The following is a 24,365-nucleotide window of genomic DNA, read 5'->3' as shown; positions in this document are numbered from 1 at the left end:
GGAAGGCAATGCAGGCGTTTTTCCTGCAAATAACGAAAACGTGCCCACGATGCGGACCCAAGGAGCCAAACGATCTGTGCAAATGTTTGGAAAGTGCAAGTGGAGGAAAGTTCGCCGCGGAGGGGTGGAGGTGTCGGCGGCTTCCGCTTCACGCATAGGCCGAGGCGCTCGGCTCTGCCTCTGGGACCGAGCCAGCATGACTTGAGCCACCTGTTTGGGAGAAGGGGATTCGGAAGCCTTTTACGGGGGCCAGAGGCCCACTGCGGTCACCATCTTCTGGGTGTTTTCCACGGAGGCCTTTTTGAAACGTCCCTTGCCCGGTTACAGGAGGCGGCATTTCAAGCTTTGTGACAAGTCAGTAAATTAAAGGGCTCAAAAATCTTTTATTAGGAGACACCCTCCTAAGCCTTCGCATACCTGTGAGACTCACCTCCTTCATAACTTGCTGGTTGGCATCTTAATAATCAAGTCCTCAAGTTGGGTTCAGACAGAAGGACCCTTACCTGCCTATCAGGACTGCAGAGCCCCGTGCAGCTCACAATGGTGGCAGTCCAAGAAGGCTCTGAGTGGCCAACCAGAGGTCCTGCTCCCCCACACCCAGTGCAAGGAAAACTCTTCGGGTCCATTTCCTTTCCCTGCCTGTGTTTCTGCATATGCGGGGCCGTCATTTGTTTACTATTTCTTTGGGCCAGTTAGAATCGTCTTAACAGGCAATCCCTTAATTTTTAAGGATTATTTCAGCTTGGCAAAATGATTTAACAGTGATGTTTTTCTTAAAAATAAAAAATCAGCTCCAGTTTGTTGTTTAAGCCATGAATGGACCAGCCATTTCAAGAGAATTCCGGGCCATCCTAACAGATACTTTTTCATTGAAGAATAGCAAAATATTCACATTGGGAAGTTTTTAGCTGGGAAACTCGTATGCTTAGAAATCTCCCTTAATGCTTCAGGATAACAACACCATTAGTGTCATTTTTGGTTAACTTGGTAGTCTTGATCTGTTTGATGCATAACTTGTTCCTCCCCCCATGCAACACTTTTTCTAGTAGTTGATTTTCGTGAAAAGCTACTGTGATATTTACTTTTATTTAGTTTTGTTTAAGATGTCATCAAGGCTCTCAGTGTACTTTTGTTTTTCCTGCAGAGGAGGGTTTATTTTGAACAGTATAATTGTGTGCAGTTGAGTACTTACTCTGCACATTAATTTTCCCCCTCAATTCCATTAATCTTCTGAACTATCCCTATAGATAGAATATTAGAATTAAAGGAAATTAAAGGAAAGGGAAAATAGCCATAGTAAAAATATTTTGTCATTTTTTTATTTAATCACCTGCACTGAAAACAGAACGTCTCCCCGATATGCACTGGAATGTCTCATCTTCCTCAGAGTAACGAGGAAAGACTAAGCAGAGTATCTTCTTTGTCCCTAAAAGCTGGCCCCAGAGTGAGAAACCACTGTACCTCAGATCCCGCTCCCATCCTCATATTGCATGCCTTCCTTTGCGTGGCTTGTGAAGTGTGAAGGAGGGTGATATGCCTTTGAGTGGAAATATACCTCAAAATTCATGTAGCACGTTGCTTCATTTTTATTTTTTCAAGTCCTACAAATATTCAGTGCTTCTGAAACATTCCAGCATTTTCCACTAAACCGACTTAAATGTTTATTTTCCAGAACATCAGTGTATAATTTAAATTGGCTTTCGTCTTGCTATTTAGACAGGCTTATTTCGCTTTCCTCAAGCCACTGTAATAATTAGCAGACATGAGCTGTAGAAAATGGGAAGGGACTCATGCTGGTGGCATGTACAGTGACGGGGTCTGGGCAGGTCGCTTGTGTCTGATCATAAGCTCGTCCTGGTGACTCTGAGAAACAGGGATCTTTAGGTTCATCAGATGAAAATTAATTTCTGGGAGTATTGGCTGACACTTTAGTGAAAAAAGCTTAGCATTAAATAGTAGGCATTTCTGATTTGTGGAGAAAATTGAAAAATAGGCATGTCTGCAAGTAGCATGCAAAAATACCATTTCCAAAATAATGATCTGTCAGCGAAATTGGAAAATCATTATGCGAATGAGCTGAATTGCTTTGTGTATCATCTCATAGAAACATGTTTTGCACAGATAATATGTCTAATAAGGACACATTTTTAAAAGCAGATTTTTTTCTCCAGCAAATAGCTGCACTGCAGCCCTCTCCAGCAGTCGGCTAGCACCACCTTGTGGATGATTCGGGAAACGCTGCTCTCCCTGTTAGGCTGTCCTCAAAGGAGTGAAGTAGTTTAAGGTGGTGGTATTGATGATGGGCCCACAGTGTCAACAGCAGGCCTAACCCTTTCCTCCCCTTCTTGTTTTTCAGGCTTCAGATGCCAGCTCTGAAAAGCTCTTCAACACTGTAATTGTGAACAAAGGTAAGGCTCCTTCATTCTTCTGAGTGGTGGCTTTTTTAACGTGAATCTCCTTGTTGTCCTCGTCTGGGAGGAAAGGGAAGGACACCAGTGTGGTCTTCTACTTTTCCTTCTGAGCTGCTGTTCACGTTCTGTGCTTATGCTTGAGACAGATCTGAACGTTTATGATGCATTAAGAGTATCTTAAAAGAACACGCTGAGTCCTTGGGTGGGAGCCCACTGCTGCCCATGTGACTGTGGCCTCCTGTGGAAACTGCAAGCGGGAAGGTCTCTCAGACGTCCTAGCTTGGCTGTGGCTTGCCAGCTCCCTAGCAAAGGGATTCAGTAGTCCTCCACAGTGCCCACTGTGGTGACTGACCCTTGGTGCTTAGTATTCACAGTGCTGCGGCCATAAACCAAGCCTTACTCTGCTGTGGGCTTTCTGTAAAGTTAATAATCGAGCAAGAGGGCAGAATTTAAATATGCACTATCCCCATTAATTTCTTCCAGTCCTCTATCTAGAGTAAGAGAGGCTAATGATATAGCAGTACATTAAGGGAGGACTTATCTTAAATCATTGCCAGTAGGCTTCTTGGCAGTTTTCATTTGTAGCAGTATTGTTGGAAATAATGAAATTTAGGGAAGTCTCTAATCATGGGCTTTGAAGGTGTGTAATTTGAAAGGTATAAATTTTACAAACTATTTAGTCTTTGCTTTTCCACTATAGAACCTGATTTAGGGCCTTGCAGGATAATTGCTAAATAAAGAAGATGATCTGCCTGTGATAATTTCTCTCTGTCACACCAGGGATCTTGGTAGCCCTGGATAAGAGTGGCTTCTCTTCAAGGGGACTGTGAGGCCATTTCAGCCTTCCGGGTGCCTTGGCTAGCATTTTTGTTAGCTGGTTAGTAAGATGTTTCCAAGTGCAGTTATTTTGACTCCCAGATTATTTTGGAATTTGAACCAACTGCAATTTTAAATAGTACATTATGTTTAGCATTCCCTTGAGGTGTGTGTGCTCATGTGATTGCTGTTACTCCCAGAATTACTGTCATATTGAATTTTATCTTTTTTATTGCATAATAGAGTTCCAGTTTTATATTTCCTCATATTTTTTGATGGACTGAAAGTTTGTATAAATTTGTTATCCATAATGCTAAAAGCCCAATAAAAGAAGATATGTGCAGTTCCTAGCAGACAGTGCTCATGCGTAAAAATACATAATTGTTTACTGTCATTTTGATGAAGGAAGAGCCTGGGAAGACATTGGGGTGTCCTGTGAGAACTCAGGGTACCAGAGGGAGACTGAGGCAGGGGAGGGCACAGAAGAGGCTTCTGGGACTTCTGACCTGCCCAGACAGCCAGACAGGACTGAGTCTTTTTTTTGCTAATTTGCTATTAAAAGCTTTGGAATGTGTTTCCCCTTCCTGGGGCTGCCCTGAAGGCGCTGGCTCTGGGCCGGCCTTGGGCCTCCCTGGCCCTGAAAGACCCCTCAGGGCTATGGAGAGGGACTGAAGAGCTGCACCCCTGCCCCCCCCCCCCCATTCCAGTCAACCTTTCCCACATTCTTATTTTTGTTTACTTACAGAGTGTGATTTGTGGCATCTATTTGGTTGTGAATAGTCATCCACTGACAGGGCCCTTTCTTCTGAGCTGCTTTTCTGGGGGTGATTTAGTCGCCTTGAAAGGATTAAGGTTTCTTTGTGTACTAAAATCAACATAGGCTTTTTCTAAGCTTTGCTTGGGAAACCATACACAAATAAGCATTTTAGTTGATGGCAGATTATTCCTTTGCCCCTTATTTCCATCAAAATGGCCTTTCTTTTCTCCTCCAGAGTTTCCCCTTAATGCCTTATGCTAATTCTTGTTGGTAACATGAATGACAAGAGCGGAATCAGTGCAAATCCAGGTGCTGCAAAGTAGACTGCCCAGTACGCACCCCTCCCTGGAGAGAAGGCAGTGCAGGGGGAGCTGAGGGGGAGGCCTGGGCAGTTTTGTTAAGGGGATTAGCATTCAAACTGCTAAATATCAGGAAAACAACTTCAAAAAGAGATTCATTGTGCAGTGATAATGTCAATAATTGCTTCAAGACAGGTGCAGAGTCTTGTTCTGTGCTTGGGTTTGGGTCTGTTTCTGCTCCGGGTAGTGCCGGTGTTTACTGGATGGATGGTTGACAGGGCCTCCAAGGAACTGTCAGCTCCCAGCACATCAAGTTCAAGTTCTCCTGCAGAACAGCCTGCCTGCCTGAGAGTCAGGTCTGCTGTCTCTGTCCGGTGTCTTTAGCCAAGAGCAATAAAAAGCCTTGCAAGGAAGGGCAAATCTACACCAGGTAACAAACACTGCTGAAAAAACCTTCAAGGCCTCAGTGTGCTGAGCAGTCTAAGGACAGTGTGGGGGAGCTGACACCGTGTCCCTCCATCTGGAGACTCTCCCTCTCAGAAGCCTGGCAGTATTCTGGCCTGAGAGGAGCGTGGCTTTAAGCTCTTGGTGAGATTATGCTGGCAGAGTCAGTCCATAAAATTTCCCTGCAGGAGGGCAGTGCTAATCTCACCAGCTGATTGTGGGGAGGAGGCTTTGACATTGGGCTTTACAGTGCTGGAGAGGATGCTCTGGGCTGAACAGGACCCGGGGCTCAGGTCCTGTCTGTCTGCTCCTGAGCCTGAACCGGTCATTCAGCCCCTGTTGGCCAGGATTGCCAGTCATGGTGAAATCAGCCCTGGCCAGCATCTCTGGTGGGGACAAAACACTAACTGGAAAGGGCTGAACCGAGGGCTCAGGGAATGTGTTTTCTACAACTTGTCCGAGGACTTTGTTTTGACTCCCATGTTGTAGAGTCCATTCGAGGCAATGGAGAACCAGTCAGAGCTTTCCTTCCAGGTGTTCCAAACATGGCTTCCGTGAATGCCTTGTATTTCCTGTTTGGAAAGAAGCTAACCAAGCAGCACGTGGTTACATGTGCGCACAACACGCAATGCAGCGCGAGGCAGGGTGGAGTTGGGCCTCTGCATTGTAGGGATTCATGCTGTAGACATAAAAAATAGTTTAATCAAGGTCATGGCTGCCTTATTTAATCTTTATGTGTTTAAATGTTTACAGGATGTTCATGTGAATTTTATGAATCCTTCTGTCTTTGTGACTCAACCATCTGCCAAAGAAAAAATTAATTTTCCCACTGAGACAGAAACAGAGAAACTGACTTACAGTCCCTATTTAGCAGGACAAACTGCCCTAAGAGCAGCAGGATGCGCACCCCAGTTTCTGGAGCTTTCATTCCTAGAGGGACTGGCCAGTGCTACTGCCCCTTCTCAGGTGCTCCTCCCTGTGGCCTTGCCACTTTGATGTGTAGTTAAGAGCAGGAAGGAGACTCTAGCTGCTTGCAGTCACACTCATCCTGCTGGGTGATGAGTCTCTTCTCCAGTTCCTGGTGACTGAGAGCAGAGCCCAGAGGAGGAGGGAACAGAAGGAAGCCCTCGTGGGAGGAGGAGGAGGAGCAGCAGCGAGGGGTCAGGTGTTGTGGAGCCTTCTGTTCTCTGGACTCCAGCCCTGAGGGGGGCCCAGGATCCACACTGGGAGGAGGAAGGCCCTGAGCCACCTCCCTTCCTGACTCCTCCCAGGACTGATCAGCAAGCTAGGCAAGCCAGACATGGACCCTGCGACTTTCTCACCCCTTCTTTCCTCCACCTTTGTCTCAGGTTGTAGACTTGGACCCTCCTGGGCAAAGGCCCTGAGCCAGCAGGGAGGGAGCTGTGCCCAGCTAATGGGCATCTCTGGGGGGCTGGAGTGGGGAATGGTCCAGCTGGGAAGGGGTCCTGAGTTCTGCTCCCTCCCGCTGTGAGCACCCTCCTGGGCAGGACCCACCACACCCGGTCAGATCAGCCCTGGGGAGTCCGAGTGGGTGCTGCGAGTGGGTGCTGTGTCTCCATGATGAGCACCACCTGGAGCTGGAGCTGACTCTGCCAAGGCCTGACCACACCTCGTAGTGGACCGTGCCCGGCCTCCTGGGCTGACTCTGTGCTGAGGGTTTCTCAGGGGACTCAGAGGAGATGGAGCCCCAGGTTAGGCGTGTCCATTGCATGTTTGGCCGTATGGCTTATCAGCATCATGGAAAGAAGGTCTGACTGAAAAATAGCCCGAGTTCTGAGGAAAGAGGCGAGAAACAGGTTACCCAGAAATAGTGCCGGCTTAGAAACTAGGCGCCTGTGCATCCCTAATGGCTGTGACACCATTTCGTAAGGTTTAGACATGAGGGAATTCCTTGGTTTCTCAACAAAAAATGATTAAGAGTTCCATTACCACCAGAGCCGCCATTGGCTTTGAGGAAAGTCCCTCCCCCTGGAACAATTCCAAGTGCACGGAGATACTGCTGTGGACTGTGGGCTGGCTTTCTAAGAAAACAGATGGTTTAGACTCCAGAGTCCACATATAAAGAACACAAGGGGAGCGTTTCCAGTCCTCGTGGTGGCCAGGTACAGGTAGGCAAGCAGGACGAGGTACAAGGAACTTCCCGTGTGTGCAGGAGTGGACAGGCCAACCTCAGCTCTATGCACTAGCTGAGCTTTTGTCACCTCTTAGATCTCAGCTAAGGGGACGTTGGAGCATCACTTGTCTTGATTTTTCTCCCCCTGGACCTTTTCTGTGCTGCTGGAGCGTGTTCCCTGGGGTTTTTAGGAGAGGGAGATGTCTGGTGTGTGGAGAATTAAATGGTGCTGAAGGGTAGTTGGTGCCTGGTGGGAGACAAAGTCCTGAGCGCCTCCTCCCCCTGAAACTGCAAGTAGCGCCATCAGCCCCTTTTGTCACAGAAACTGACCTTCCCTTGGAAGCAGCCTCTAGACAGAAGCTGCTGTGTGGAGTTCTTCCTTGAGAATTCTTGGAAACAGATACTTTGTTCTGTTGGTGCGAAGCTTCCAGTAAGAGCCTAGAACTACTCCATGTTGTGACGAGTGTCTCTCTCGACCTGTGTCCCATGGTTGCCGCCGGTCCTCCTGCTGCGTGTGCAGGGCCTGGGTAGAGCAGGCTCCCAGCGCTGCTCTTCTGGCGGAGATGGACAGTGCTCCATGCAGAGGATTTCCAGGTGTCTTTGGGGACGCACTCTGTGTTTTCCAGGGGGAAGGCAGAAAGCTAGATCCCAGGCCCAGATGCCCTGTGCCCGCTTGGGAGCCCATCAGAGTGTAAGGGACGCTGGAGGCCCTGTTCGAACTCCCAAGCCCTGTGCTTGTTTTATTAGTGATCACTGGGTCCTCGGAAGGAGCCGCCCCAGCCTGGCAGGCTGGCTGAAGGCTCAGGTGTCAGCCCCTCACCCTGTCCTGCTGGCCTCCAGAGTCATACACCCTTCCTGGGCGCCACTGTGATCAAGAAAACAAAAGCCTCAAATCCATCCTTAGACCTTGAAGGAAGAGAGTTAAATGACCACAAGGGCCCTTCCTGGACACTGTCAAGTACTGGCCAGCTCCGAGTGAAGGAGGCCTGCACAGATCCACAGCCTCTGATCATTTCTGGTTTCTGACAACTGCAGAAAAATGTTGTTTTCTCTGAAAATGTATGTTTATTTAACTAGGTTTCTTTTTGCTTCACAATCTGGATTCCATTCAGTCAGTTACCACTCCAATTAACTAACAATTATTTAACATTAACAGTAATTACAGACGCCAGTTAAGCGCCTACAGATGTCAACTGTTAGCTTTGTACCTAATCACTCAATGAAATGGAGAAAGTTCAACAAACATCAATTAGCCAAGCAATTAGTATGAGTTAGGAAAGAGCATGTTATCATGTGTGAGCTGATTCAATTTATTTTATTTTGGCAGTAAAACACACACAGGCAAGCGCAGTAAGTTCCTCAGATAAGATACAACTCCATTGTTTCGCAGCTTACTAAGAATTCTTTCCTTTCCCGTGCACAAGTCAGACACTCTTGCCTGGAATTTATTTAACAAACAAAATTTGTCTCAATTACTGGGAAAGCCCAGCAATGCTCAGTCTCAGGAAGCAACTTTGGTGAATTATGGACCCAGTGCACACACTGGACGAGGAAGTGCCAAGAGCCCTCAGAGGAGAAGATGATTGATTCCCACTCGAGTAATCTGCTCCGTGCATTTCGGATTTTTACCAGTTTATTCCTGAACCTTTGGAGCTAGTGCAACAGTGATTTTATTAATTTCATGGTGCCTGAACTTTTGCTCAGCTGTCTTTTATTTAGCCTGGAGCTAACATGAACGTATTTTTACCTCCTTGCTCAGTCTGTGCTTTAAAAAGCAGAAACATCTCTGTTAAATTCTGCTCCTGAACCTGCCAGGAAGACTTAGAGGTTCTCTGTCCCTCCCCCTGCCCCCCGTGACTCCCCCCCAGCTCCATAGGCTTGATCTCTGTGGACCCGCCGAGCCTGTCTGGATGTACTGGGAGGGTACGTTCTAAGGCCCAATTACACGAAGTGGCCCATGAATTGGTATTTGGAGACTCATTTTGCCTCCAGGAGGAAAGAAAGCTGGTCACAAGAGGCGGTGTCTCTGGCTGTCTTCCTAACCACCCCCTGAGGCCTGTGGGTAGGAGTGGAAGAAGCCGGTCCCTTGTGGAGTGCTCTCTCGGGTCCCTGTGGGTCTGATGTGCAGGATTTTCCATTTGAGTAAGCCTCTCTGCAGGAACCGAATCCAGGAGTTGGAAAATAAATACAGTGCCGCTGGCTTGGCTTAGGGTAAAACGTCACCTTGCCCCTTGGGCTCTTTGTGGAAATCATTCACTGGTGCATAGTGGCCCGCGTAGCCCGTGAGGTCTTGGCCCTTCTGATTAATAGGCCTGTTAGTCGGCCTTTGTACATTTTGCTACAGTAACAAAATAACCTCCAGTGTCTCCTGGTGGTGTCAGCCAAACATTGGTGTGTGCTAGACATGGGCTGGTGATGCGGGTGCGGCCGCCTCCTCCTCCTGGGGCTACCTGTGTGGTAATTTTCCTGGGAGACTGGACAGAGACAGCCTCTGTACCAGGCCTTCTCAGGTCACAGCCATTGCATTGGCCAGAGCAGGTCACATGGCCAAGCCTGTCATCAGTGGAAGGGAAGATGCACAAGAGAGGAGGGTCCTCAGGGACACACCTGGAAGGAAGGAAAACAGTGCAGGTGATGCTGTCACCTGGGGCCCATTTCCCAAGGCCAGGACCTGCTACTGGTGCAGACAGAGGGTGCTGCACCGTGAGGTGGCAGCAGACCACTGGCTAAAGACCTGTTCACCCAGGCCCCTTGCTCTGCCCAGGCCCCTTTGCTCCGCCCAGGCCCTTGCTCAGTCCCTGTCGCCTGGATCACTTAAGTCCTCAGAAAATTAACTGCTTCCTTGTAACTCACCTGGCTTAGCTTATTGCTGGCTTTGAAGGACTGTGGGCAGAGCTGCTCTAGAAGGCAGAAGTGACTTCCAGGATCTGTGAGGGACATCTGTGGACTGGCCAGACGTTTAGCTCTTCATGACTAATCTGAAGAAACTTGGTCTGCCGCACTGGTACCAGCACTGTAGTGCAGAGTAGAGGTGTCGTAGGGTTGAGTTAGCATGTAGGCCATGGGTTCCAGGTGGACACAGGCACAGGGTGGAATCTTGGCTTCCCTGCTTAATAGCTGCAGGACTGGGGCTACTTACAACTTCTTAGCATCAGTTTTTTCTTCTGTGAAACGGGAGTAGCCAAGCCTATCCTAGTTTCTATGAGGATTAAATGAGATTATTATATAAAAAGTGCTTGGCTGCTTTGTGCTGTATTTTGATGGGGTCATATACTTGGCTGAGCACTTGACAGGCATGACCTCATCTACCTTCACAGCAGCTTGTCCATTAGAAAGTAACTTAGAGATGGCATCTCTACCCTGTGTGAGGGTGCTGGAGCTCTGTGGGGAACAGCTGGCATTCATGGAGTACTTGCTTTTTGCCAGGTAGTGTTCTAAGCACTCTTCACATAATTCACTCAGTTTTCAAATAAGGAGGCAGGATCAGAGTGAGTAAGTAACTTGTGCCAGCTTACACAGCCAGTTAGTGGTGGAACCAGGTCCAGCTGACTCAAGGCAGGTGCTCCTGACAGCCATGCTGTGCCAGGACCTGGGGACACAGCAGAGGATCAAATAAAGGTCTCTGCTCTCACTGACAGGCGAGCAAAACAGGTTGGTAAATAGTGGGACATAGAGGTGCTGTGGGAGGGTGCAGGCAGGGACCCCCAGCCAGGCGAGGGTCTCCTCAGGGTTTCCCCACACCTTCCCCAGATAGCTCATGTTCTCTGCAGGGTGGCAGTTCCCACCAGGACTGTCCAGCACCCAGGAGAGCTCCCGCTGTCCTGTCCACAGAGCTCAGCTTCAGGCCCCCCCAGTTCCTGGCCTTCAGAGGAGGGTCCTTCTTCCAGCCTCTGCTCCACGCCCACTCCCAGGCCTGCCAGTGAGCCCTCTTTGCCTTGCCCCAGGTTTCAGTGGTGACAATCGGGAGCTCACACAGGGGCATTTCCCTTGCCACCACCACGCAGGCTCAGGCCCTGATCTGTGCTGGGGCACGTGGGACCCAGCTGCTAATGGGGAGCCGCATTCTAGGGCGCTCAAGTCTGCTTCTCTGACCCTCGTAAACCTTCTCTTGTAAAGACGGAGGCTGAGAGCACATCATTGCTTTTCTAAGAGTCCTTCTGAAGAGGGAAGTGTCTCAAGTGTGCCCGTTAATAGACTGATGTGGGAGGCGGTTATATTTGGATGCCTTTAAAAGCCACTTGGAAAACATTTTCCCCTCTTATCTATCACCTTTCACATCTCTCAGCAGAGTAACACTAAAACCTAATTTTAGCCACGATGACATCATTTTCTCATTATCTGTTTATAGCCAGGATGGGTTTTCCATAGTAAATCTCCTCTCCCTGACTGCCAACTCTCCCAGCCTCCTGGGCCCATCTTTTCAGGCTTCTTACCAGAAAACTTCATCCAAAACCTGGATTTGACAAGCAGTCGTCTAAAACCAGGTTTGTCACCTGCTAAATAAATGATATCAATGATTATTCCATTTATTCCTTCAGTTGGCTTACAGGAGAAGCCATGTTGAAATTGATCCTTTCACTCAACAAATACTGAGCACTGACCACATGGCCAGAGCAGGAAGAGTTTCAACTGCTTTCAGATGCTGAAAGAAACTTGCTTCCCCCTCCCCCTCTTTGTATTGTTGGTTGGTTTGTTTGTTTTGGGCAGTATTAGGGATTGAACCCAGGGCCTCCACTTGCTGGGCAAGTTTCTTTTAAACTTCTTAAGTGGTGTCATGGCAAAGAAGTCACTTACTAGTTAAAAAAAAAAAAATAGTCTTAAGGCTATTGGGAGGCAAAGCTGATCTAAGATGAACCCTGAAAGGTCAGCCAACCAGAGACAGACCAGCCCTCAGAGGCCTGAGGAGCGCATTACCTGTCGAGCCACAGTGTGCCAACCTGAGCTCTCTGTCAGCTGAAACCTACCCCTCGAGTCTTCTGCTCAAGATCAGCGCTGCTGTTATGTCGGCTAACTAAACAATGGCCAGGACTGGGGGAGCTTTAAGGGTCTGTGGATGGGTCCGTCCGTTGCCCTCTTGCACGTCTCCTCTGAGTTTGATGCCTACACGCTGGACAGGTTGGCACACTTCAAGGATACAAGACCCAGGCACCTGCGCACAACTTCTTGTCCCAGTCAGTGAATCTCAGCATTTGACTTGCTTTTCTAACTGTAACTTTAAACAATGGGGTGGACTCTGAGGTTCCTGTGGTTAGAAGGCCGATGTCTGGGCTGCAGTGTTCTGTCCCCCAAGAGCTGCCAGAGAGTGACCTGCACTGAAGGATGTAGCGCCAGGTACTAGTCAGGTGGACTGACTTCAGCCCGGGCAACTGAGGGGTCATGAGATTAGGCCTCTGGCCCCTCGGGAGGGACTGCTGCTCTGTAAGGAAGATCTTAGGGGCAAGAGATGGAGCCTGGGCACGAGGGCATAGGAGAGCAGCATGAGCCTCCATAGCTCAGGAGCCAGCTGTTAGAAAAGCATGGTGCCCTTTTCCTGCCCAGATGGTGCAGACAGACGGCCTCGACTGCCTAGCGAATGTATGGCCCTGTCTCTGTCTGTAGGAGGCCAGGGTGTGGGCGCCTCCATCCTCGACTTCTCAGGTGGGCTGACTGGCATCACTCCCTGTCTCCTAGGCAGGCATTGCCACAGGGGAGATGGGGGAGCGGGGCCGATGCCAGAGAAGGACCCCGCCTGGGCACCCCAGGGGTGAGTGCCAGGCAGCTTCTGTTCTGAGGTGACTACTCGGGGGAACTCGGCTGGGCATCTAGGCCATGGGGCTGTCCCCACCTCCTGTCTTGAGCTGGTGGGCCCGCCCAGTGTCAGGACCCTGATTCTCCCGTGTGGTCTAGCTCTTCTTACTGAGCAGTCTTTTTCTCGCCTACCTTTGGCTAAAAGGCGAGACAAGGTGGACTTCATTCTCTCAGCAGGACCTTGCCGCTGCTGGACTTTAGCTGTGTTCTCCTGGCGTCTGTTAGGAAGGGTCTCAGGGGTTCCCTGAGAGGTGGCCCAACCGGAGTCCCAAGTGAGCCTGAGGAGGGGCAGGGCAATGCTGTCATCACCATCCACGGGCACCTGCAGGAGCACCCCCTCACCTGAGGTCAGAAACCTTGGAGAGGAGGAAGGCCACAGATGGCACAGTGAGGACCTTGGGAAGCAAGACCCTGGCTCAGGGCCGGGCATGGCGCCGGGGCTCTGGTGGAGCATTAGACCACAGAGGAAACTCATGGTCTTGTGCTTTGCGTTTGGCCTCGGGCCAAGTTGCCCTGGGTAATGGACTCTCCCCGAGATGTTAGGCATCAGTCAGTTTGGTTTCTGCTCCAGGGCAGGAGGACTCCTGGCTTCCACAGGCAACGAGGGCAACTCTCACCTCCACCCTGGCTCACGTGCCCCAAGGAGTAGGCAGTTGACAGAATGACCCCTTGTGCTGTTTGGTCAAGACTCCCCCAGAGTGTGCCCTCAGGTCCTGCGGATGCCTGGGTCGAGCCTTCTGCCTTCTCAGGCCCTTCAGGTGGAGGGAAGAGCTCCTACATCTCCTCCTGTGTTAGCTCTGGACCAACTTGAAATCTGCCTACTCTGAGGGTTTTGGTGTGTTGAAAGTTAGGCGACTTTCCGAGCTTCCCGGCGCCTGCCAGGTATCTTATCCTATTCAAATACCCTAATTGCTGCTCGCTTCTCGCCACACATCATCCCAGCACCCAGCTGACAAACCAGACCTTCACCTGAGGGCCTCATTATGCTTTCTGCCTGTGCGTCAGGCCAAAAATACCTCCCCAGTACCTGCTCGACATCCTGGGCTTCCAAGTGACAAACAAATAATTGGGTGAAACAAACCCTGGGCGCCGAGCGGCTGCCAGCGGAGTGGAGCATGGAGAGTCCTCGGCAATCACAGTCACGGTGCTGCCTGGTTCGTGTCAGAGCAAATCTTTGAACAGTGGGTTCTCCTGACACCAGAGAATGACAGCTTTGGAGGTGGCATGCTAGTTACTGCTGCAAGTGAGGCCTTTCATGTGCGTCGTGACAAGCGGCTGTCATTCCCCTACAGGAGAACAACTGACACCCTGGCGTGGGGCGGGCAGGAGGCAGACCTGCGGGGCGGGGCGGGGAGAGTGGCCCAGGTTCTGGTGGCCATTTGCATTATGGCAAAAGCTGGCTCCCCTAGCCCCCCACGCTGTCCCCTTGGGCTTCTGTTAAGCCTGTGAGAAAGGCTGCAGAGAGCCTGGCCGGGAACTTGGGGCACTGCAGGCCTCCTCCTCCCTGCGTCCGAGGGCCATGACGGTCCTGGCCCAGGACTTAGTTTGTAGAGCATGGACAGGCAGGTCTCTCCTGGTGAGGAGCCCACTATTGAAGGGGAAGGACCGATGAGATTCAGGTGCAGGGATGGGTGTGGGTCCCTGGTTCTGCAGTCTGGCCCCTGCAAGATGGCTCCGCAATACCAGCCCCCACGTCGTTAGGTGTGCAAGGCCTCAGGGTGCTCCCCAGGCTCTCAGAATTGGAGATGGCAGGGGCAGGGCCACCCTTTGCTCAGGGAGCCTTCTGGGTCCTCTGAAGCACACAGCCATGGTGCAGGTGTGAGGAGGAACACCAGGCAGCCGTCCACAAAATCCCTCCCCGAATGCGTGTGCTGTTGAACCGTGGATAGGCGTGGCCCTTGTTGGGCATGTTTCTTTGTCTTTTTCTTTTATATGTCAAATGCAGCTGATCTGTTGGGTTCCAGCCTTTGCACACAGTAGCCTGGTGAGCAGGCCTACTGTGTGCGTGGCAGAAGCTAGGCCTCTAGCTGGGCCTGTGTTGATCTGGACAAGGCTGGGAACCATGACCTTGGGCCAGTGTCTTGCTGAGCTAACTTGCCCAACGACTTCCCAGAGAAACGCCGTTCTACTCAGTTCCTGCTTGGCAGATGCTGCAGCCGATGCCACTGGCCACCTGCAGGAAGGAAGGGTCAGCACAGCACAAGACACACAGTTCTGGGCACCAGGGCTCCACCCCCAGGACCTGTTTTGTAAACAAGGTACCAAGCAAATTCTTTATTAAACCATAGCCGTGCAGGACTGGAGAGTAAAGGACAGCAGTGTTGAGACTCCAAAATTGTAATCATTAAGTTGAGTTTTCCAAAAAATGTCATAGCAGTTTTGCACATGACCTAAGTAGGAGCGCTCCTCTAGATGACTCCAGGGGTAGGTGTGGGCAGCGGTGGTCCTCAGCTGGAGCCACGTCAGAGCTGTGGTGCAGAGGATTGTCAGGACAGATGGCTGTACCCCCTGGTGGGTCAGGGTGAGGTGCACAAGCTACCAGGGGAGGCTGAGATTCAAAGGTGCCGATGCTTTCCAAGTAAATGCCGTTTCCAGTATATCTGAATTCAACATCGGCCCCAAGGTGTATAGAATGTGAACGTTACACAAGAAAGTAAGTAAGAGTGTGAATATTACACAAGAAAGTGAGTTTAATGTTATCAAGAATCACAAGCTTCAAAAAATGGAAGCTCTCAGACCTCACTGGGCATGGAGAGCATTGTCCGAGTCGCCTTGGCCTGGTCCCGTGATGCTTAGGAGATGAGCACGCTCTTTCTCTCCCTGTGGTGGTGTCTCCGCATGACTCGGGCTCCGTGCTGCTTGGCCCTGTGGGTGGCTGTGCCCTTCGGTAGGGAAAGGAGCTGTGTGTTGTTACAGTGCAGCTGTGCAGGACCCCCAGTGGCACCTGTGCCCCGCTGTCCCCAGTGCCACTTCCCACACTGCTCACATCCACATGCGCCCGCCCTCTCCCTAGCCCCTGTTCCCCAAGTCTCTGGCTGGTTACATGAGCTAGGTCAGCTGTCCTGGAGGCTTTCATATGCTGCAACCCCTCGTGGGGTCACTAGCTTGTTCCTCTGTCCCTTGTATGTGCTGTCCAGTTTTTCTTCCTCCCCCTGTAGCTTTTACTAGTGCATAGTGGTTGTGCAGAATGGTGTGACTTCTTGTTAGGTGTTTACCATGCACACGGTGTAGCTCGGCCAGTGTCCCCCAGTATTCCCCTTCCTCCAGCCATCCTCCAGGTACTACTCTGCCGTGCATTTTTGTGGGACCCCCGCACAGCCTCTCCAGCTTCCACATATGAGAAAACAGGTGACCCTTGATTTCTTGAGTTTGGCTTACTTTCTTAATGTTTTCAAGTTCCTTTCATTTTCCTGTGAATGACATAACTTCATCCTTTACGGTGGACTGAAACCCCACCAGTACCCCTGCCGTGTTTTCCTGATCCCTTGCCTGGTGGTGGACATGCAGGCTGGCTCTGTGCTCTGGCCATTGTGGGGATGCAGTGCTCTGGCCATTGTGGGGGTGAGGACTTGAGTTCTGCAGGATGGGCCCCCGGGAGTGCTGCAGCTGGGCGCAGAGTCAGGCTCCCCCTCTGTGAGGAGACTGCAGCTGGCCCGCTGACCCGCTGACCGTGGGTGGGGCCACAGCTATGTGGTGAGCTCAGGCTGAGGCACCTGACACCTGCATCGTGTGGCCAAGCCTTCCTCCAGAGGGTCCTCTACAGACAGCCTGCTGGATCCAGGCTTGGATGGCTGGGAGCAACAGGGGCCTTGACCCTTTCTGTATTTTTTGGCTGAAGTTCATCAGCAAAGCACATTCCCTCCTCCGCTGGTGCTCTTCTCGAAGGATAGTGGATACATCTTAATATTTCCTTTCAGTTGCAATGACACCCTGCCACAGGCCCCACCCTGGGACTGAGGGGCACACAGCAAGCGCCAGGCTGGAGGGCTGTGCAGGGTGTCATTTCCGAGCCACTGTTACTTACTTATTTGCTGACTTGTTTATTTTCACTGTCTTGAGACAGTGGTCTCACTACATCGCCCAGGCTGGACTCCGACTCCTGCGCTCATTCTTTATACTGTGCTGCACACACGTTTCCCAGCCCAGAGGCAATTGTTCCATAAAGATCCCCACTACCACACATGCTGAGTGGACCCCATTATACCCACCTGCCTGCTGCCCACCGTGGTGAGGTTCTGGTCATCCTTCCTCTGTTCCACCCTGGACTGCAGAATGTTCTGGTAGAGGAGCAGGTTGCCCAGCTGAGGTTCAGCTCTGCCTCAGCTGAACCCTCAGGGCAGCCAGAGCAGGGTCCCCACCCGCCCTCTCATTGGGGCCGCTCCCTGCATCTGGGGAAGACCTCGAGCAGCTCCGGCCCTCTCCCAGAACCAGGAGCCTTCCTGTGGTCTGGGCCTCCTTCCATCTCACCCCACACTTGGCCTGCCCTCTGCCTCGCTCCTTCTCAGATGTGCTGTATCTACAGTGTCTTCAGAGTGTCCTTGGCTTTAAAAACAACCACAAAAGTACCAACGAGGTCCAGTCCTGCTTCTTGAAATTCTTGATCCAAATAAACTTTGGACACTTTCTCACACCACTTCTGCAGAACATCCTGCACTGCCTCTCTCTTTGGTGATGATTGAGTGGCTGTAGGATCTACCATCCAGATCTGGACACTTCTCAGAGTGAGAAGGACTGTTGGTAACCACTACTTGGGGATGACAGGCATGACAAACAGACTAGGACATATGTCTCCTGGTGATGACCAGGATTTTCACAGGCTCTTGAGGCGTGTGGGTCCACTGGCGGTGATGGCCAGCATGTGCGGAGGACTTGCTCTGCACCAGCATTGTTCTGACACTGGGCATAGACTGGCTCTGGAGTCCGAGGCAGCTGGCCCAGGTGATGCGCCTCACCGAGTTCTGCTCCCCAGGCACACTACCCCCAGGGGCCAGCAGGGCTGCGTCTTGTGAGTCAGCAAGTGCCAATCCAGTCGAAGAAATTGAGAGGGAAACCAGAGCATCTCCTTGCAAAGTGTGTGGGGTACGAGACTGCAAAGGGCCCCCAAAGGGGAAATGCAAGGGATCCTGGGTTGGAGCGACTAAAACACTCAGGGTCACTCCAGGGGACTGGGCTGCACGGAGTAATCCCACAGAGACAGAGATACCTTTTTCTTTGGGTCCTCTGACGGCTTCTCTGACAGCTTCTCTGACCTTAGGGGGTCCTTGACAAGACAGAGAGAGCACGCGCTGAGCCCTTGTATTGGGGAAAAGCCATTCAAATGAGGCAAGGGGTCAGGTGGGAGGGTGTTGAGTCTAGCTTCTTGATGTCTGCCATCACCAGATTGACTGACAGCTAGGAAGGCCACACCCAAAGGCAGAGCCAGAGAAGGGCGTTTCCATGGTACATTCTATCCCAAACAGGGCAAAGAGATAGGATTACAAAAGGATAGGTGAGCATAGCTCAGCCCCAGGGGGGTCCTACTCAGAAGACTGGCCTTGCTGCACACTGCCCCATGCCCACTTCCCCTCCCCACCCCACCCTTGCTCTCCTCCTTCCTCTATTTAAAAAAGAAACCCTGAGGCCTAGGATGGGCTCCTTAGGCAGATCCAAAGTTCCATAGCAGCTCCTGGTTTTCCTTTGAATGCCACCAGACAAATGGATGAGGATTTTTTTATTGGAAGCTGGACTTCCTGTTTGGCCTCGTTCTCATAGGCCCAAGGATTTGCTTGGGTACCTGCCTTCCTCCTCCTTCTGCAGTGTGTGAGGGACAGGTGGTGCAGGATCTTGACATCCGAGTTCTGCAAACACACAGCCCTGCTCTCAGCCTGCATCTTCTGAACAGGTATTGTCCTTGTCCTCACCACCAGATGTCTTCCACCAGGAGTCCCTGCTCCCTGTCTCAGTTTGTCAGCCATCTTGAGAAGTGTGAGGTTTTAGTAGCTGAGGAATCCTTTTTGAAATGGCTTCAAATCCAGAACCTTCAGGGTACACAGCTTGTTGTTCAACTTTGTCAAAAGAGGCATGTTTGTAAGCCCAGCTGCTCAGGAGGCTGAGGCAGGAGGATTGTAGGTGTAAGATCGGGCGAGGTGGGAGCGACCAAAGGAGGCAGATTTAAAAAGGCCGCTGAATGAGGCTTTATTGAGACTCACTCCCGGGCGGAACTTGATCAGACCCACAGAGTGGACAGGAGAAGGGCTTGAGGAGAAACCACGTGGGAGCTTGACTGGACTGGACTTTTATGGGGCTTACAGCAGGAAGGGAAGGGCTTGGGACAGGAAAAGGTGTTTTTAGGGTCCCTTGTCCTGCTGGAGTTGGTCAGGGGAGTTGGCTGAACTCCAGGATTGGCAGGGGGTCCTGCTGATTGACAGGCGTTTCCCTTGGCGCCTGATTGATGTTCCTTTCCCACGCGGACTGCTTTGTTGACCTAACATCAAGTTGGAGGCCAGACTCAAAAATTTAGTGATGATGCACGCCTGTAATCCCAGCAGCTCAGGAGGCTGAGTCAGCAGGATCTCAAGTTCAAAGCTAGCCTCAGCAACAAAGCGAGGCCCTAAGCAGCTCAGTGAGACCCTGTCTCTAAATAGAATACGAAATGGGACTGGAGATGTGGCTCAGTGGTTGAGTGCCCCTGAGTTCGATCCCTCGTACCCAAAATGTAAAAAACAAAAAGTAACAATTAAAAAGAGGGCTGGGACATGGCTCAGTGGGAGCGCACTTGCCTGGTGGGTGTGAGGCCCTGGCTCCAGTCCTCAGCCCTGCAAAAGAAAAAAATAGAGGCTTGTTTGGGAAGCTTGGGAAATGAGTTGAAGCTCAGATTTCTGAGGGGTGTCCTGTATCAGATATTGTGAGGAATTAGTGTGGCCCTAAGAAAGATCAGCAGCAGTAATTTTTAAAAAATATTTTTTAGTTGTTGATGGACCTATTTTATTTATTTATTTGCATGTGTTCTGAGACTCACACCCAGTGCCTCACACACGCTAGGCCAGCGCTCACCCCTGAGCCACAGCCCCAGGCCAGCAACAGGACTCTTGGTGATGCACAGGTACGAGGGGAGCCTGGGCTCTCCTGGCCTCCTACGTCTTCACAATCTCATTGGGCACAGAAACCCAGGGCTCTTTTCCACCTCGGGGGTTGATTGTTTGTGAAACCACAGATGTCCGGCTGCCAGTGCTGGGCCCTCAGCACCTTCTCTCTGGGTGCAAAGGCCTGCGAAGGCTGGCAGTGGGACCACGTCAGCCAGTCCGGGTGCAGAAGCTGCAGACATAGAAGGGGCTGTCCTGGGGTCTGGGGACAGCAGCTCAGGAGCAGAGTTCAGATTAGCTCTGAATCAGTATCCTCAGAAGGTGGGGCTGGGGGGGACTCCTAGGGGACACGGAGGGTGTAGGAGGAACTGGGGCTTCCTGGCTGAAAGGTAAAGCAAAGACTGGTAGTGTAAAGTGACCTCCTGCTGCCCATCTCGAGCCTCTGCACACCTCGGCCGCCTGCATCCCACAGTGGGATGGAGGGGGCCAGAGAGTGTAGGTCCTGCTCCACTGTGGCCTCCTGTCCATCCTGGACTCTGTTTTCACTGTCTTCATGCTGCTCTAGAGGTGGCCTGCAAAGACCACCTGATTGACGGTGTTGGTGCCAGAGTGGCCCTCCTGAGTCTGTCCCTCTGTCCATGGCCAATGCTGCCTTTTGCAGGGACAGTGGGTGCAGAGGTAGATGTGGCTTTCCTCTGGGCAGCTTGTGACTGTGGTGTGGTCAGACACTGACCCAGGTCTGCTGGACGCTAGCCCACTTCCTCTCTTCCTCTCCCTTAACCCCCCCCCCCCCATCCGTACATCGAGGACTTGCAGGCCTGGAGAAAGGGTGAAGACCAGCCTCCCGCACCCCCTCTGCCCTGCCCTGAGAGCCAACAGTTCGTGACATCGGGCCTCACTTGCTGTGTCTTTGTTTGAGCTAAGTCATTGAAAAAGTCCCATGATTGCACCCCTCCTTCGTGCCTCTGGATGTTGTTAAATGACATCACATTTCGCAGGGGCCAGCCTGGTTGTCTTGTCGTAGGACAGTCCTGCCTGGTTCATTTCCTCATGACAATAGTCTTGATTGGTTACTTTTTAATTTTTTTTAAATTCACTTTCTTTTTTCACATAACTTTGGTTTATAACTTAAACATCCAGTTAACTTAGATGTTTCTTTTGGGTACTAGAGAGTGTCTCCTTTGGGAAGAGGGGAGACAAAAGGGCAGGAATGTTGTGTGCAGATCTGCTTAGTATTTGATGTTCTATAAATAAGATGTATATAGTCAAATGAGCCCTTGGCATTCTGGATACCATTAGGGTTTAAGGATTCTTCTCCCATCTTTTTGTCTGAATTAGCTTGTAGTTGCCAGCAACCTTGGAATTGGCAGATCGTTTAAGGCATAATCTTTTCATTAAAAAAGGATTTGTCTAATTAGAGTTGACTGGCAAGTCCACAGGCTCATTGATAAAGGGGGTAGGCGTGTGGCCCTTGGGCCGATAGCACCCACTAAAACTTAAGTCATGGTGATAGCTGTTAGAGCATCACTCCTCATGACTGTCTTAGTGCTGTGCCTAACACCCCAATAAGGACCAGAAACTCCTCCTCCTTTCCAGTTCTGGAAGCATCTGGATTGTGTTTATGAATTTTAGATTCAAGCTTGAGGATTTTAGGAAGCCGTACAGTATCAGGTACTCAGATATCATCTTATTGTTGAAGACCTGGTGGGTGTGGGCATGTTTTGTAGTTTAATTTAGTGTTTGCCAAGCAACTTCATTTCAGTTTATTATTTAAAATAATTCTAAAATAATAATAGTTCTAAAATAAATCAGTGTTGATTAAAACCAGCAATCAAGTAAAGTAACAGAATTAGATGTAGGACATCAAAAGTGAGGAATGGCCAAGCCTGCGTGTGATGCTCTGTGAGGTGGGGATGAGCCCGCCCAGGCACACCCACATGGGAGTCCGACTTTGGAAGGCTTCCTGAAGTTTCCTTGGTGTGCACACGTGGCCTTCCAGGTCAAATGTTGGAAAGAACATGGATTTTTTCTGTGTGTCCCCCTACGGTTGCTTTTTTGATCTGACACCTTTGGGTTCTAAGTTTCATGGTTGACCTGGGGGACATTACATGACTCTGCCCCGCCCCCTTGAGGGCAGCAAGCTTTGACCCGACCATAGATACTCCAGCACACTGGGAAGCCTGGAGAGGCTGGCACTGTCCCCTGGGTCTGGCAGAAGGACCAGCCCTTTCCGTTGAAGGACAGACAAGACAGCAGGCCTCTCCCTGTCTGCTGTGTGGACTGTCAGGCACCGAGTGCTTTAGGCACATTCAAAGAAATTAAAAGGCTCAGCTCCCCCCCCCCCGCCCCCCAGATAAAAATCTTCCATGTATCTGTCTGAGTTGTAGAGGAAAATGCTCATGTGGTCTATCTAACTGTTGCATTTTTCAATAAAAGAAACCCGCACGTTGGAGTTTAGCATACAGGTCATTGGCTGGCTGTAAACCAGCCTTTCCTGGAAAACAAAATGCAGAAGTAAAGATCTGGCATCTGGCATTTTGCTTACAGACTTTGCACATATGCATGCATAGGTCATTTTTTTCATAAAGGGACAAATGCCTGGGACTGGGGAGGGCAGATAAACCCGCAGAGGTTTCAGACCTTTCTAGGTGCTCATTGGCATTTTGATTCCACGCTTCCTTGTGAAGCTGTGGGTGTAGAAATCTGATGTCACACTGGATTCTCTGAGTAGTAAGCTTATCAAAAAGCTGCACATAGTGAGCACTAAAGCATCCATTTATTTTTGGAAAGAAGGAGGGTTTCAAGGCTGAAATTCTGCCTTTGTTAGGTGCTAACGTGGTAGCGTCCTGCTAAAACCAGGTAGGACTAGTCTAGATGGGTTGGTTACAGTAATCCCATTAAACCTCTTAGCTTTCTCCACTACAAGATGGCACCCCTTGACTTAATGCAGGCTTTGGAGGGAGGGCGTGTTAGAACAGGCCTTGTGACACTGTTATGCTGATCCAGGCCCCACTGGGTGTGAGAAACACTGTGGGGTGCAGGGGTGACTGCCTGTCTTAGTGAGAAGCAAGGTCCATGGTGTTGAGCTTTACGGTTTGCTTAAGCAGTGGTTTCTAGGTCTTCTGAGGAAGAGAGCAAGGAGGGTGGACCTTGTAGTAAGACTCAGGAAACAGCCTTGCCTCAGGACGTGGACAAAGCACACTGGATGTGGAGAGCATGGCCCCTTTCCTCTGGGTTTGTCTTGGAACTTAGGCAGGTCCTTTATCAGCACCCTGAAGGCCTTTGAGATGTCACCACCTTGGAGCATTCCGTTGGCAAGACTCCCCACTCCCCATTCTAGAAGGATGCTTTGAGAGGAACGGAAAGAGTGGCAGGCCCTTAATCCTTTTTAATAAGGGCAAGTGCTGAAGAGAACTGTGTCCTAAGAATGAAGGAGGCTGGGGAGTGGCGGGCAGTCCCACGTTTTTTCTCTCATCTGTCAACACCAAATGCATCTCTATTCTGAAGCTGTCTGAGGATTTTCTGCTTAGCAAGCCTACATGACAGATGACAAGCCAGCGACATTCCTGGGCCCTGAGTCTGGCTTGGCCTACCTCAGCCTCTTTGCCCTCCAGGTGTCTGTCTCTCAGGCAGGGACGGTGTGTCTCGTGTTAGCATCTTGAGGTCCTCCTGTTCCTTGGTGTTGCCTGGTCCAGGTGGCACGTTGAGGGCATTGTGCCCATTGGAGATGGAAGCCAGATCTAGTGAGCACACACAGGCGGCCCTCGACTGTCCTCAGCCTTAAATGAAGCTTCCGAAGGAGGAGGGGGGAAGGAGGACAGCACAAGAGTTGTGATCTGTGATGTTTAGTCTCAGGGTTGAATTTGCAGGGTGAATTTTGGGGTTTCTTTTTCACATTGTAATAAAGAAGTAGAAAAGTAGTGGGATATCTTTCCCACCTGAAATGTCACTTTGAAACACTTTAGAAGGTTTGACTACACACCATTGATGGTTTTTATAGACTTTTATTTATTAATCCTAAAGGAATCTCCCAAGGAATATTTTTGTTATCATAGTACAGATTTTATTTTATTGAAAAAATGGTGTTTCTTTAAAAATAATTATACCATTGACTCATTTGTTTTATTCAAAACAGTGAATTGTTAAGTAGAAACACACTAAACAACTACCACATTCTAACATGGTCTATATCATCTTTTTTTAAGTATGTTTACATTTCATATCAAAATGGCATCTGACATTGGTCCTCTTACATCTCTGTGACTTAGAATGCCAACAGCAGGAGGAGATAAACAGACTGAAACACTTCAGCAGTGCGGGAACGTTTGTGAACGTTCCACGGAACAAATGAAGCCCTTTGTAATGCTCTATCCCGGAATTTTTGAGCAGAGAAGATAAAATCTTAAGCGTCAGAAATCCAGAGGCCCTTGTCCAGCTTACTGCTGTTGGAGCCCGAGACCCCTAATCCCTAGTTTAGAGGATCAGGTTGTCAAGTCAGGGAGGCTTACACACAGGGCCACCCTCCCAGAGACCTGGTGCTTTTGTTCTTTTGAGAGGCAGGTGTCAGGGATCACGGCTGGATTATCTGAGCTCACTCCCCTCTTCCCTCCTTTCCCTCAGCTCTCAGTGTCTGATCCTGTGTGTGGTGAGAACAGG

General features: G+C 50.4%; 1 protein-coding gene across 4 annotated transcripts in view; it reads left to right on the top strand.

Annotated features, from left to right (window-relative positions):
* Window positions 1–24,365, top strand: part of AUTS2 (activator of transcription and developmental regulator AUTS2) — a 1,127,114-nt gene that overhangs the window by 1,049,720 nt on the left and 53,029 nt on the right. For all 4 annotated transcript variants that reach the window (XM_081300095.1, XM_081300097.1, XM_081300094.1 and 1 more), the window contains exon 6: window positions 2,357–2,408. In XM_081300095.1, the coding sequence (XP_081156221.1) occupies window positions 2,357–2,408 (52 nt within the window). The remainder of the gene's footprint in view (window positions 1–2,356; window positions 2,409–24,365) is intronic.

Source organism: Spermophilus citellus (assembly GCF_964194105.1).
Source record: "Spermophilus citellus genome assembly, chromosome: 6".
Taxonomy (NCBI): Eukaryota; Metazoa; Chordata; class Mammalia; order Rodentia; family Sciuridae; genus Spermophilus; species Spermophilus citellus.
Note: the sequence above shows the minus strand (reverse complement) of the source record. Positions and strands in the feature narration are given on the sequence as shown.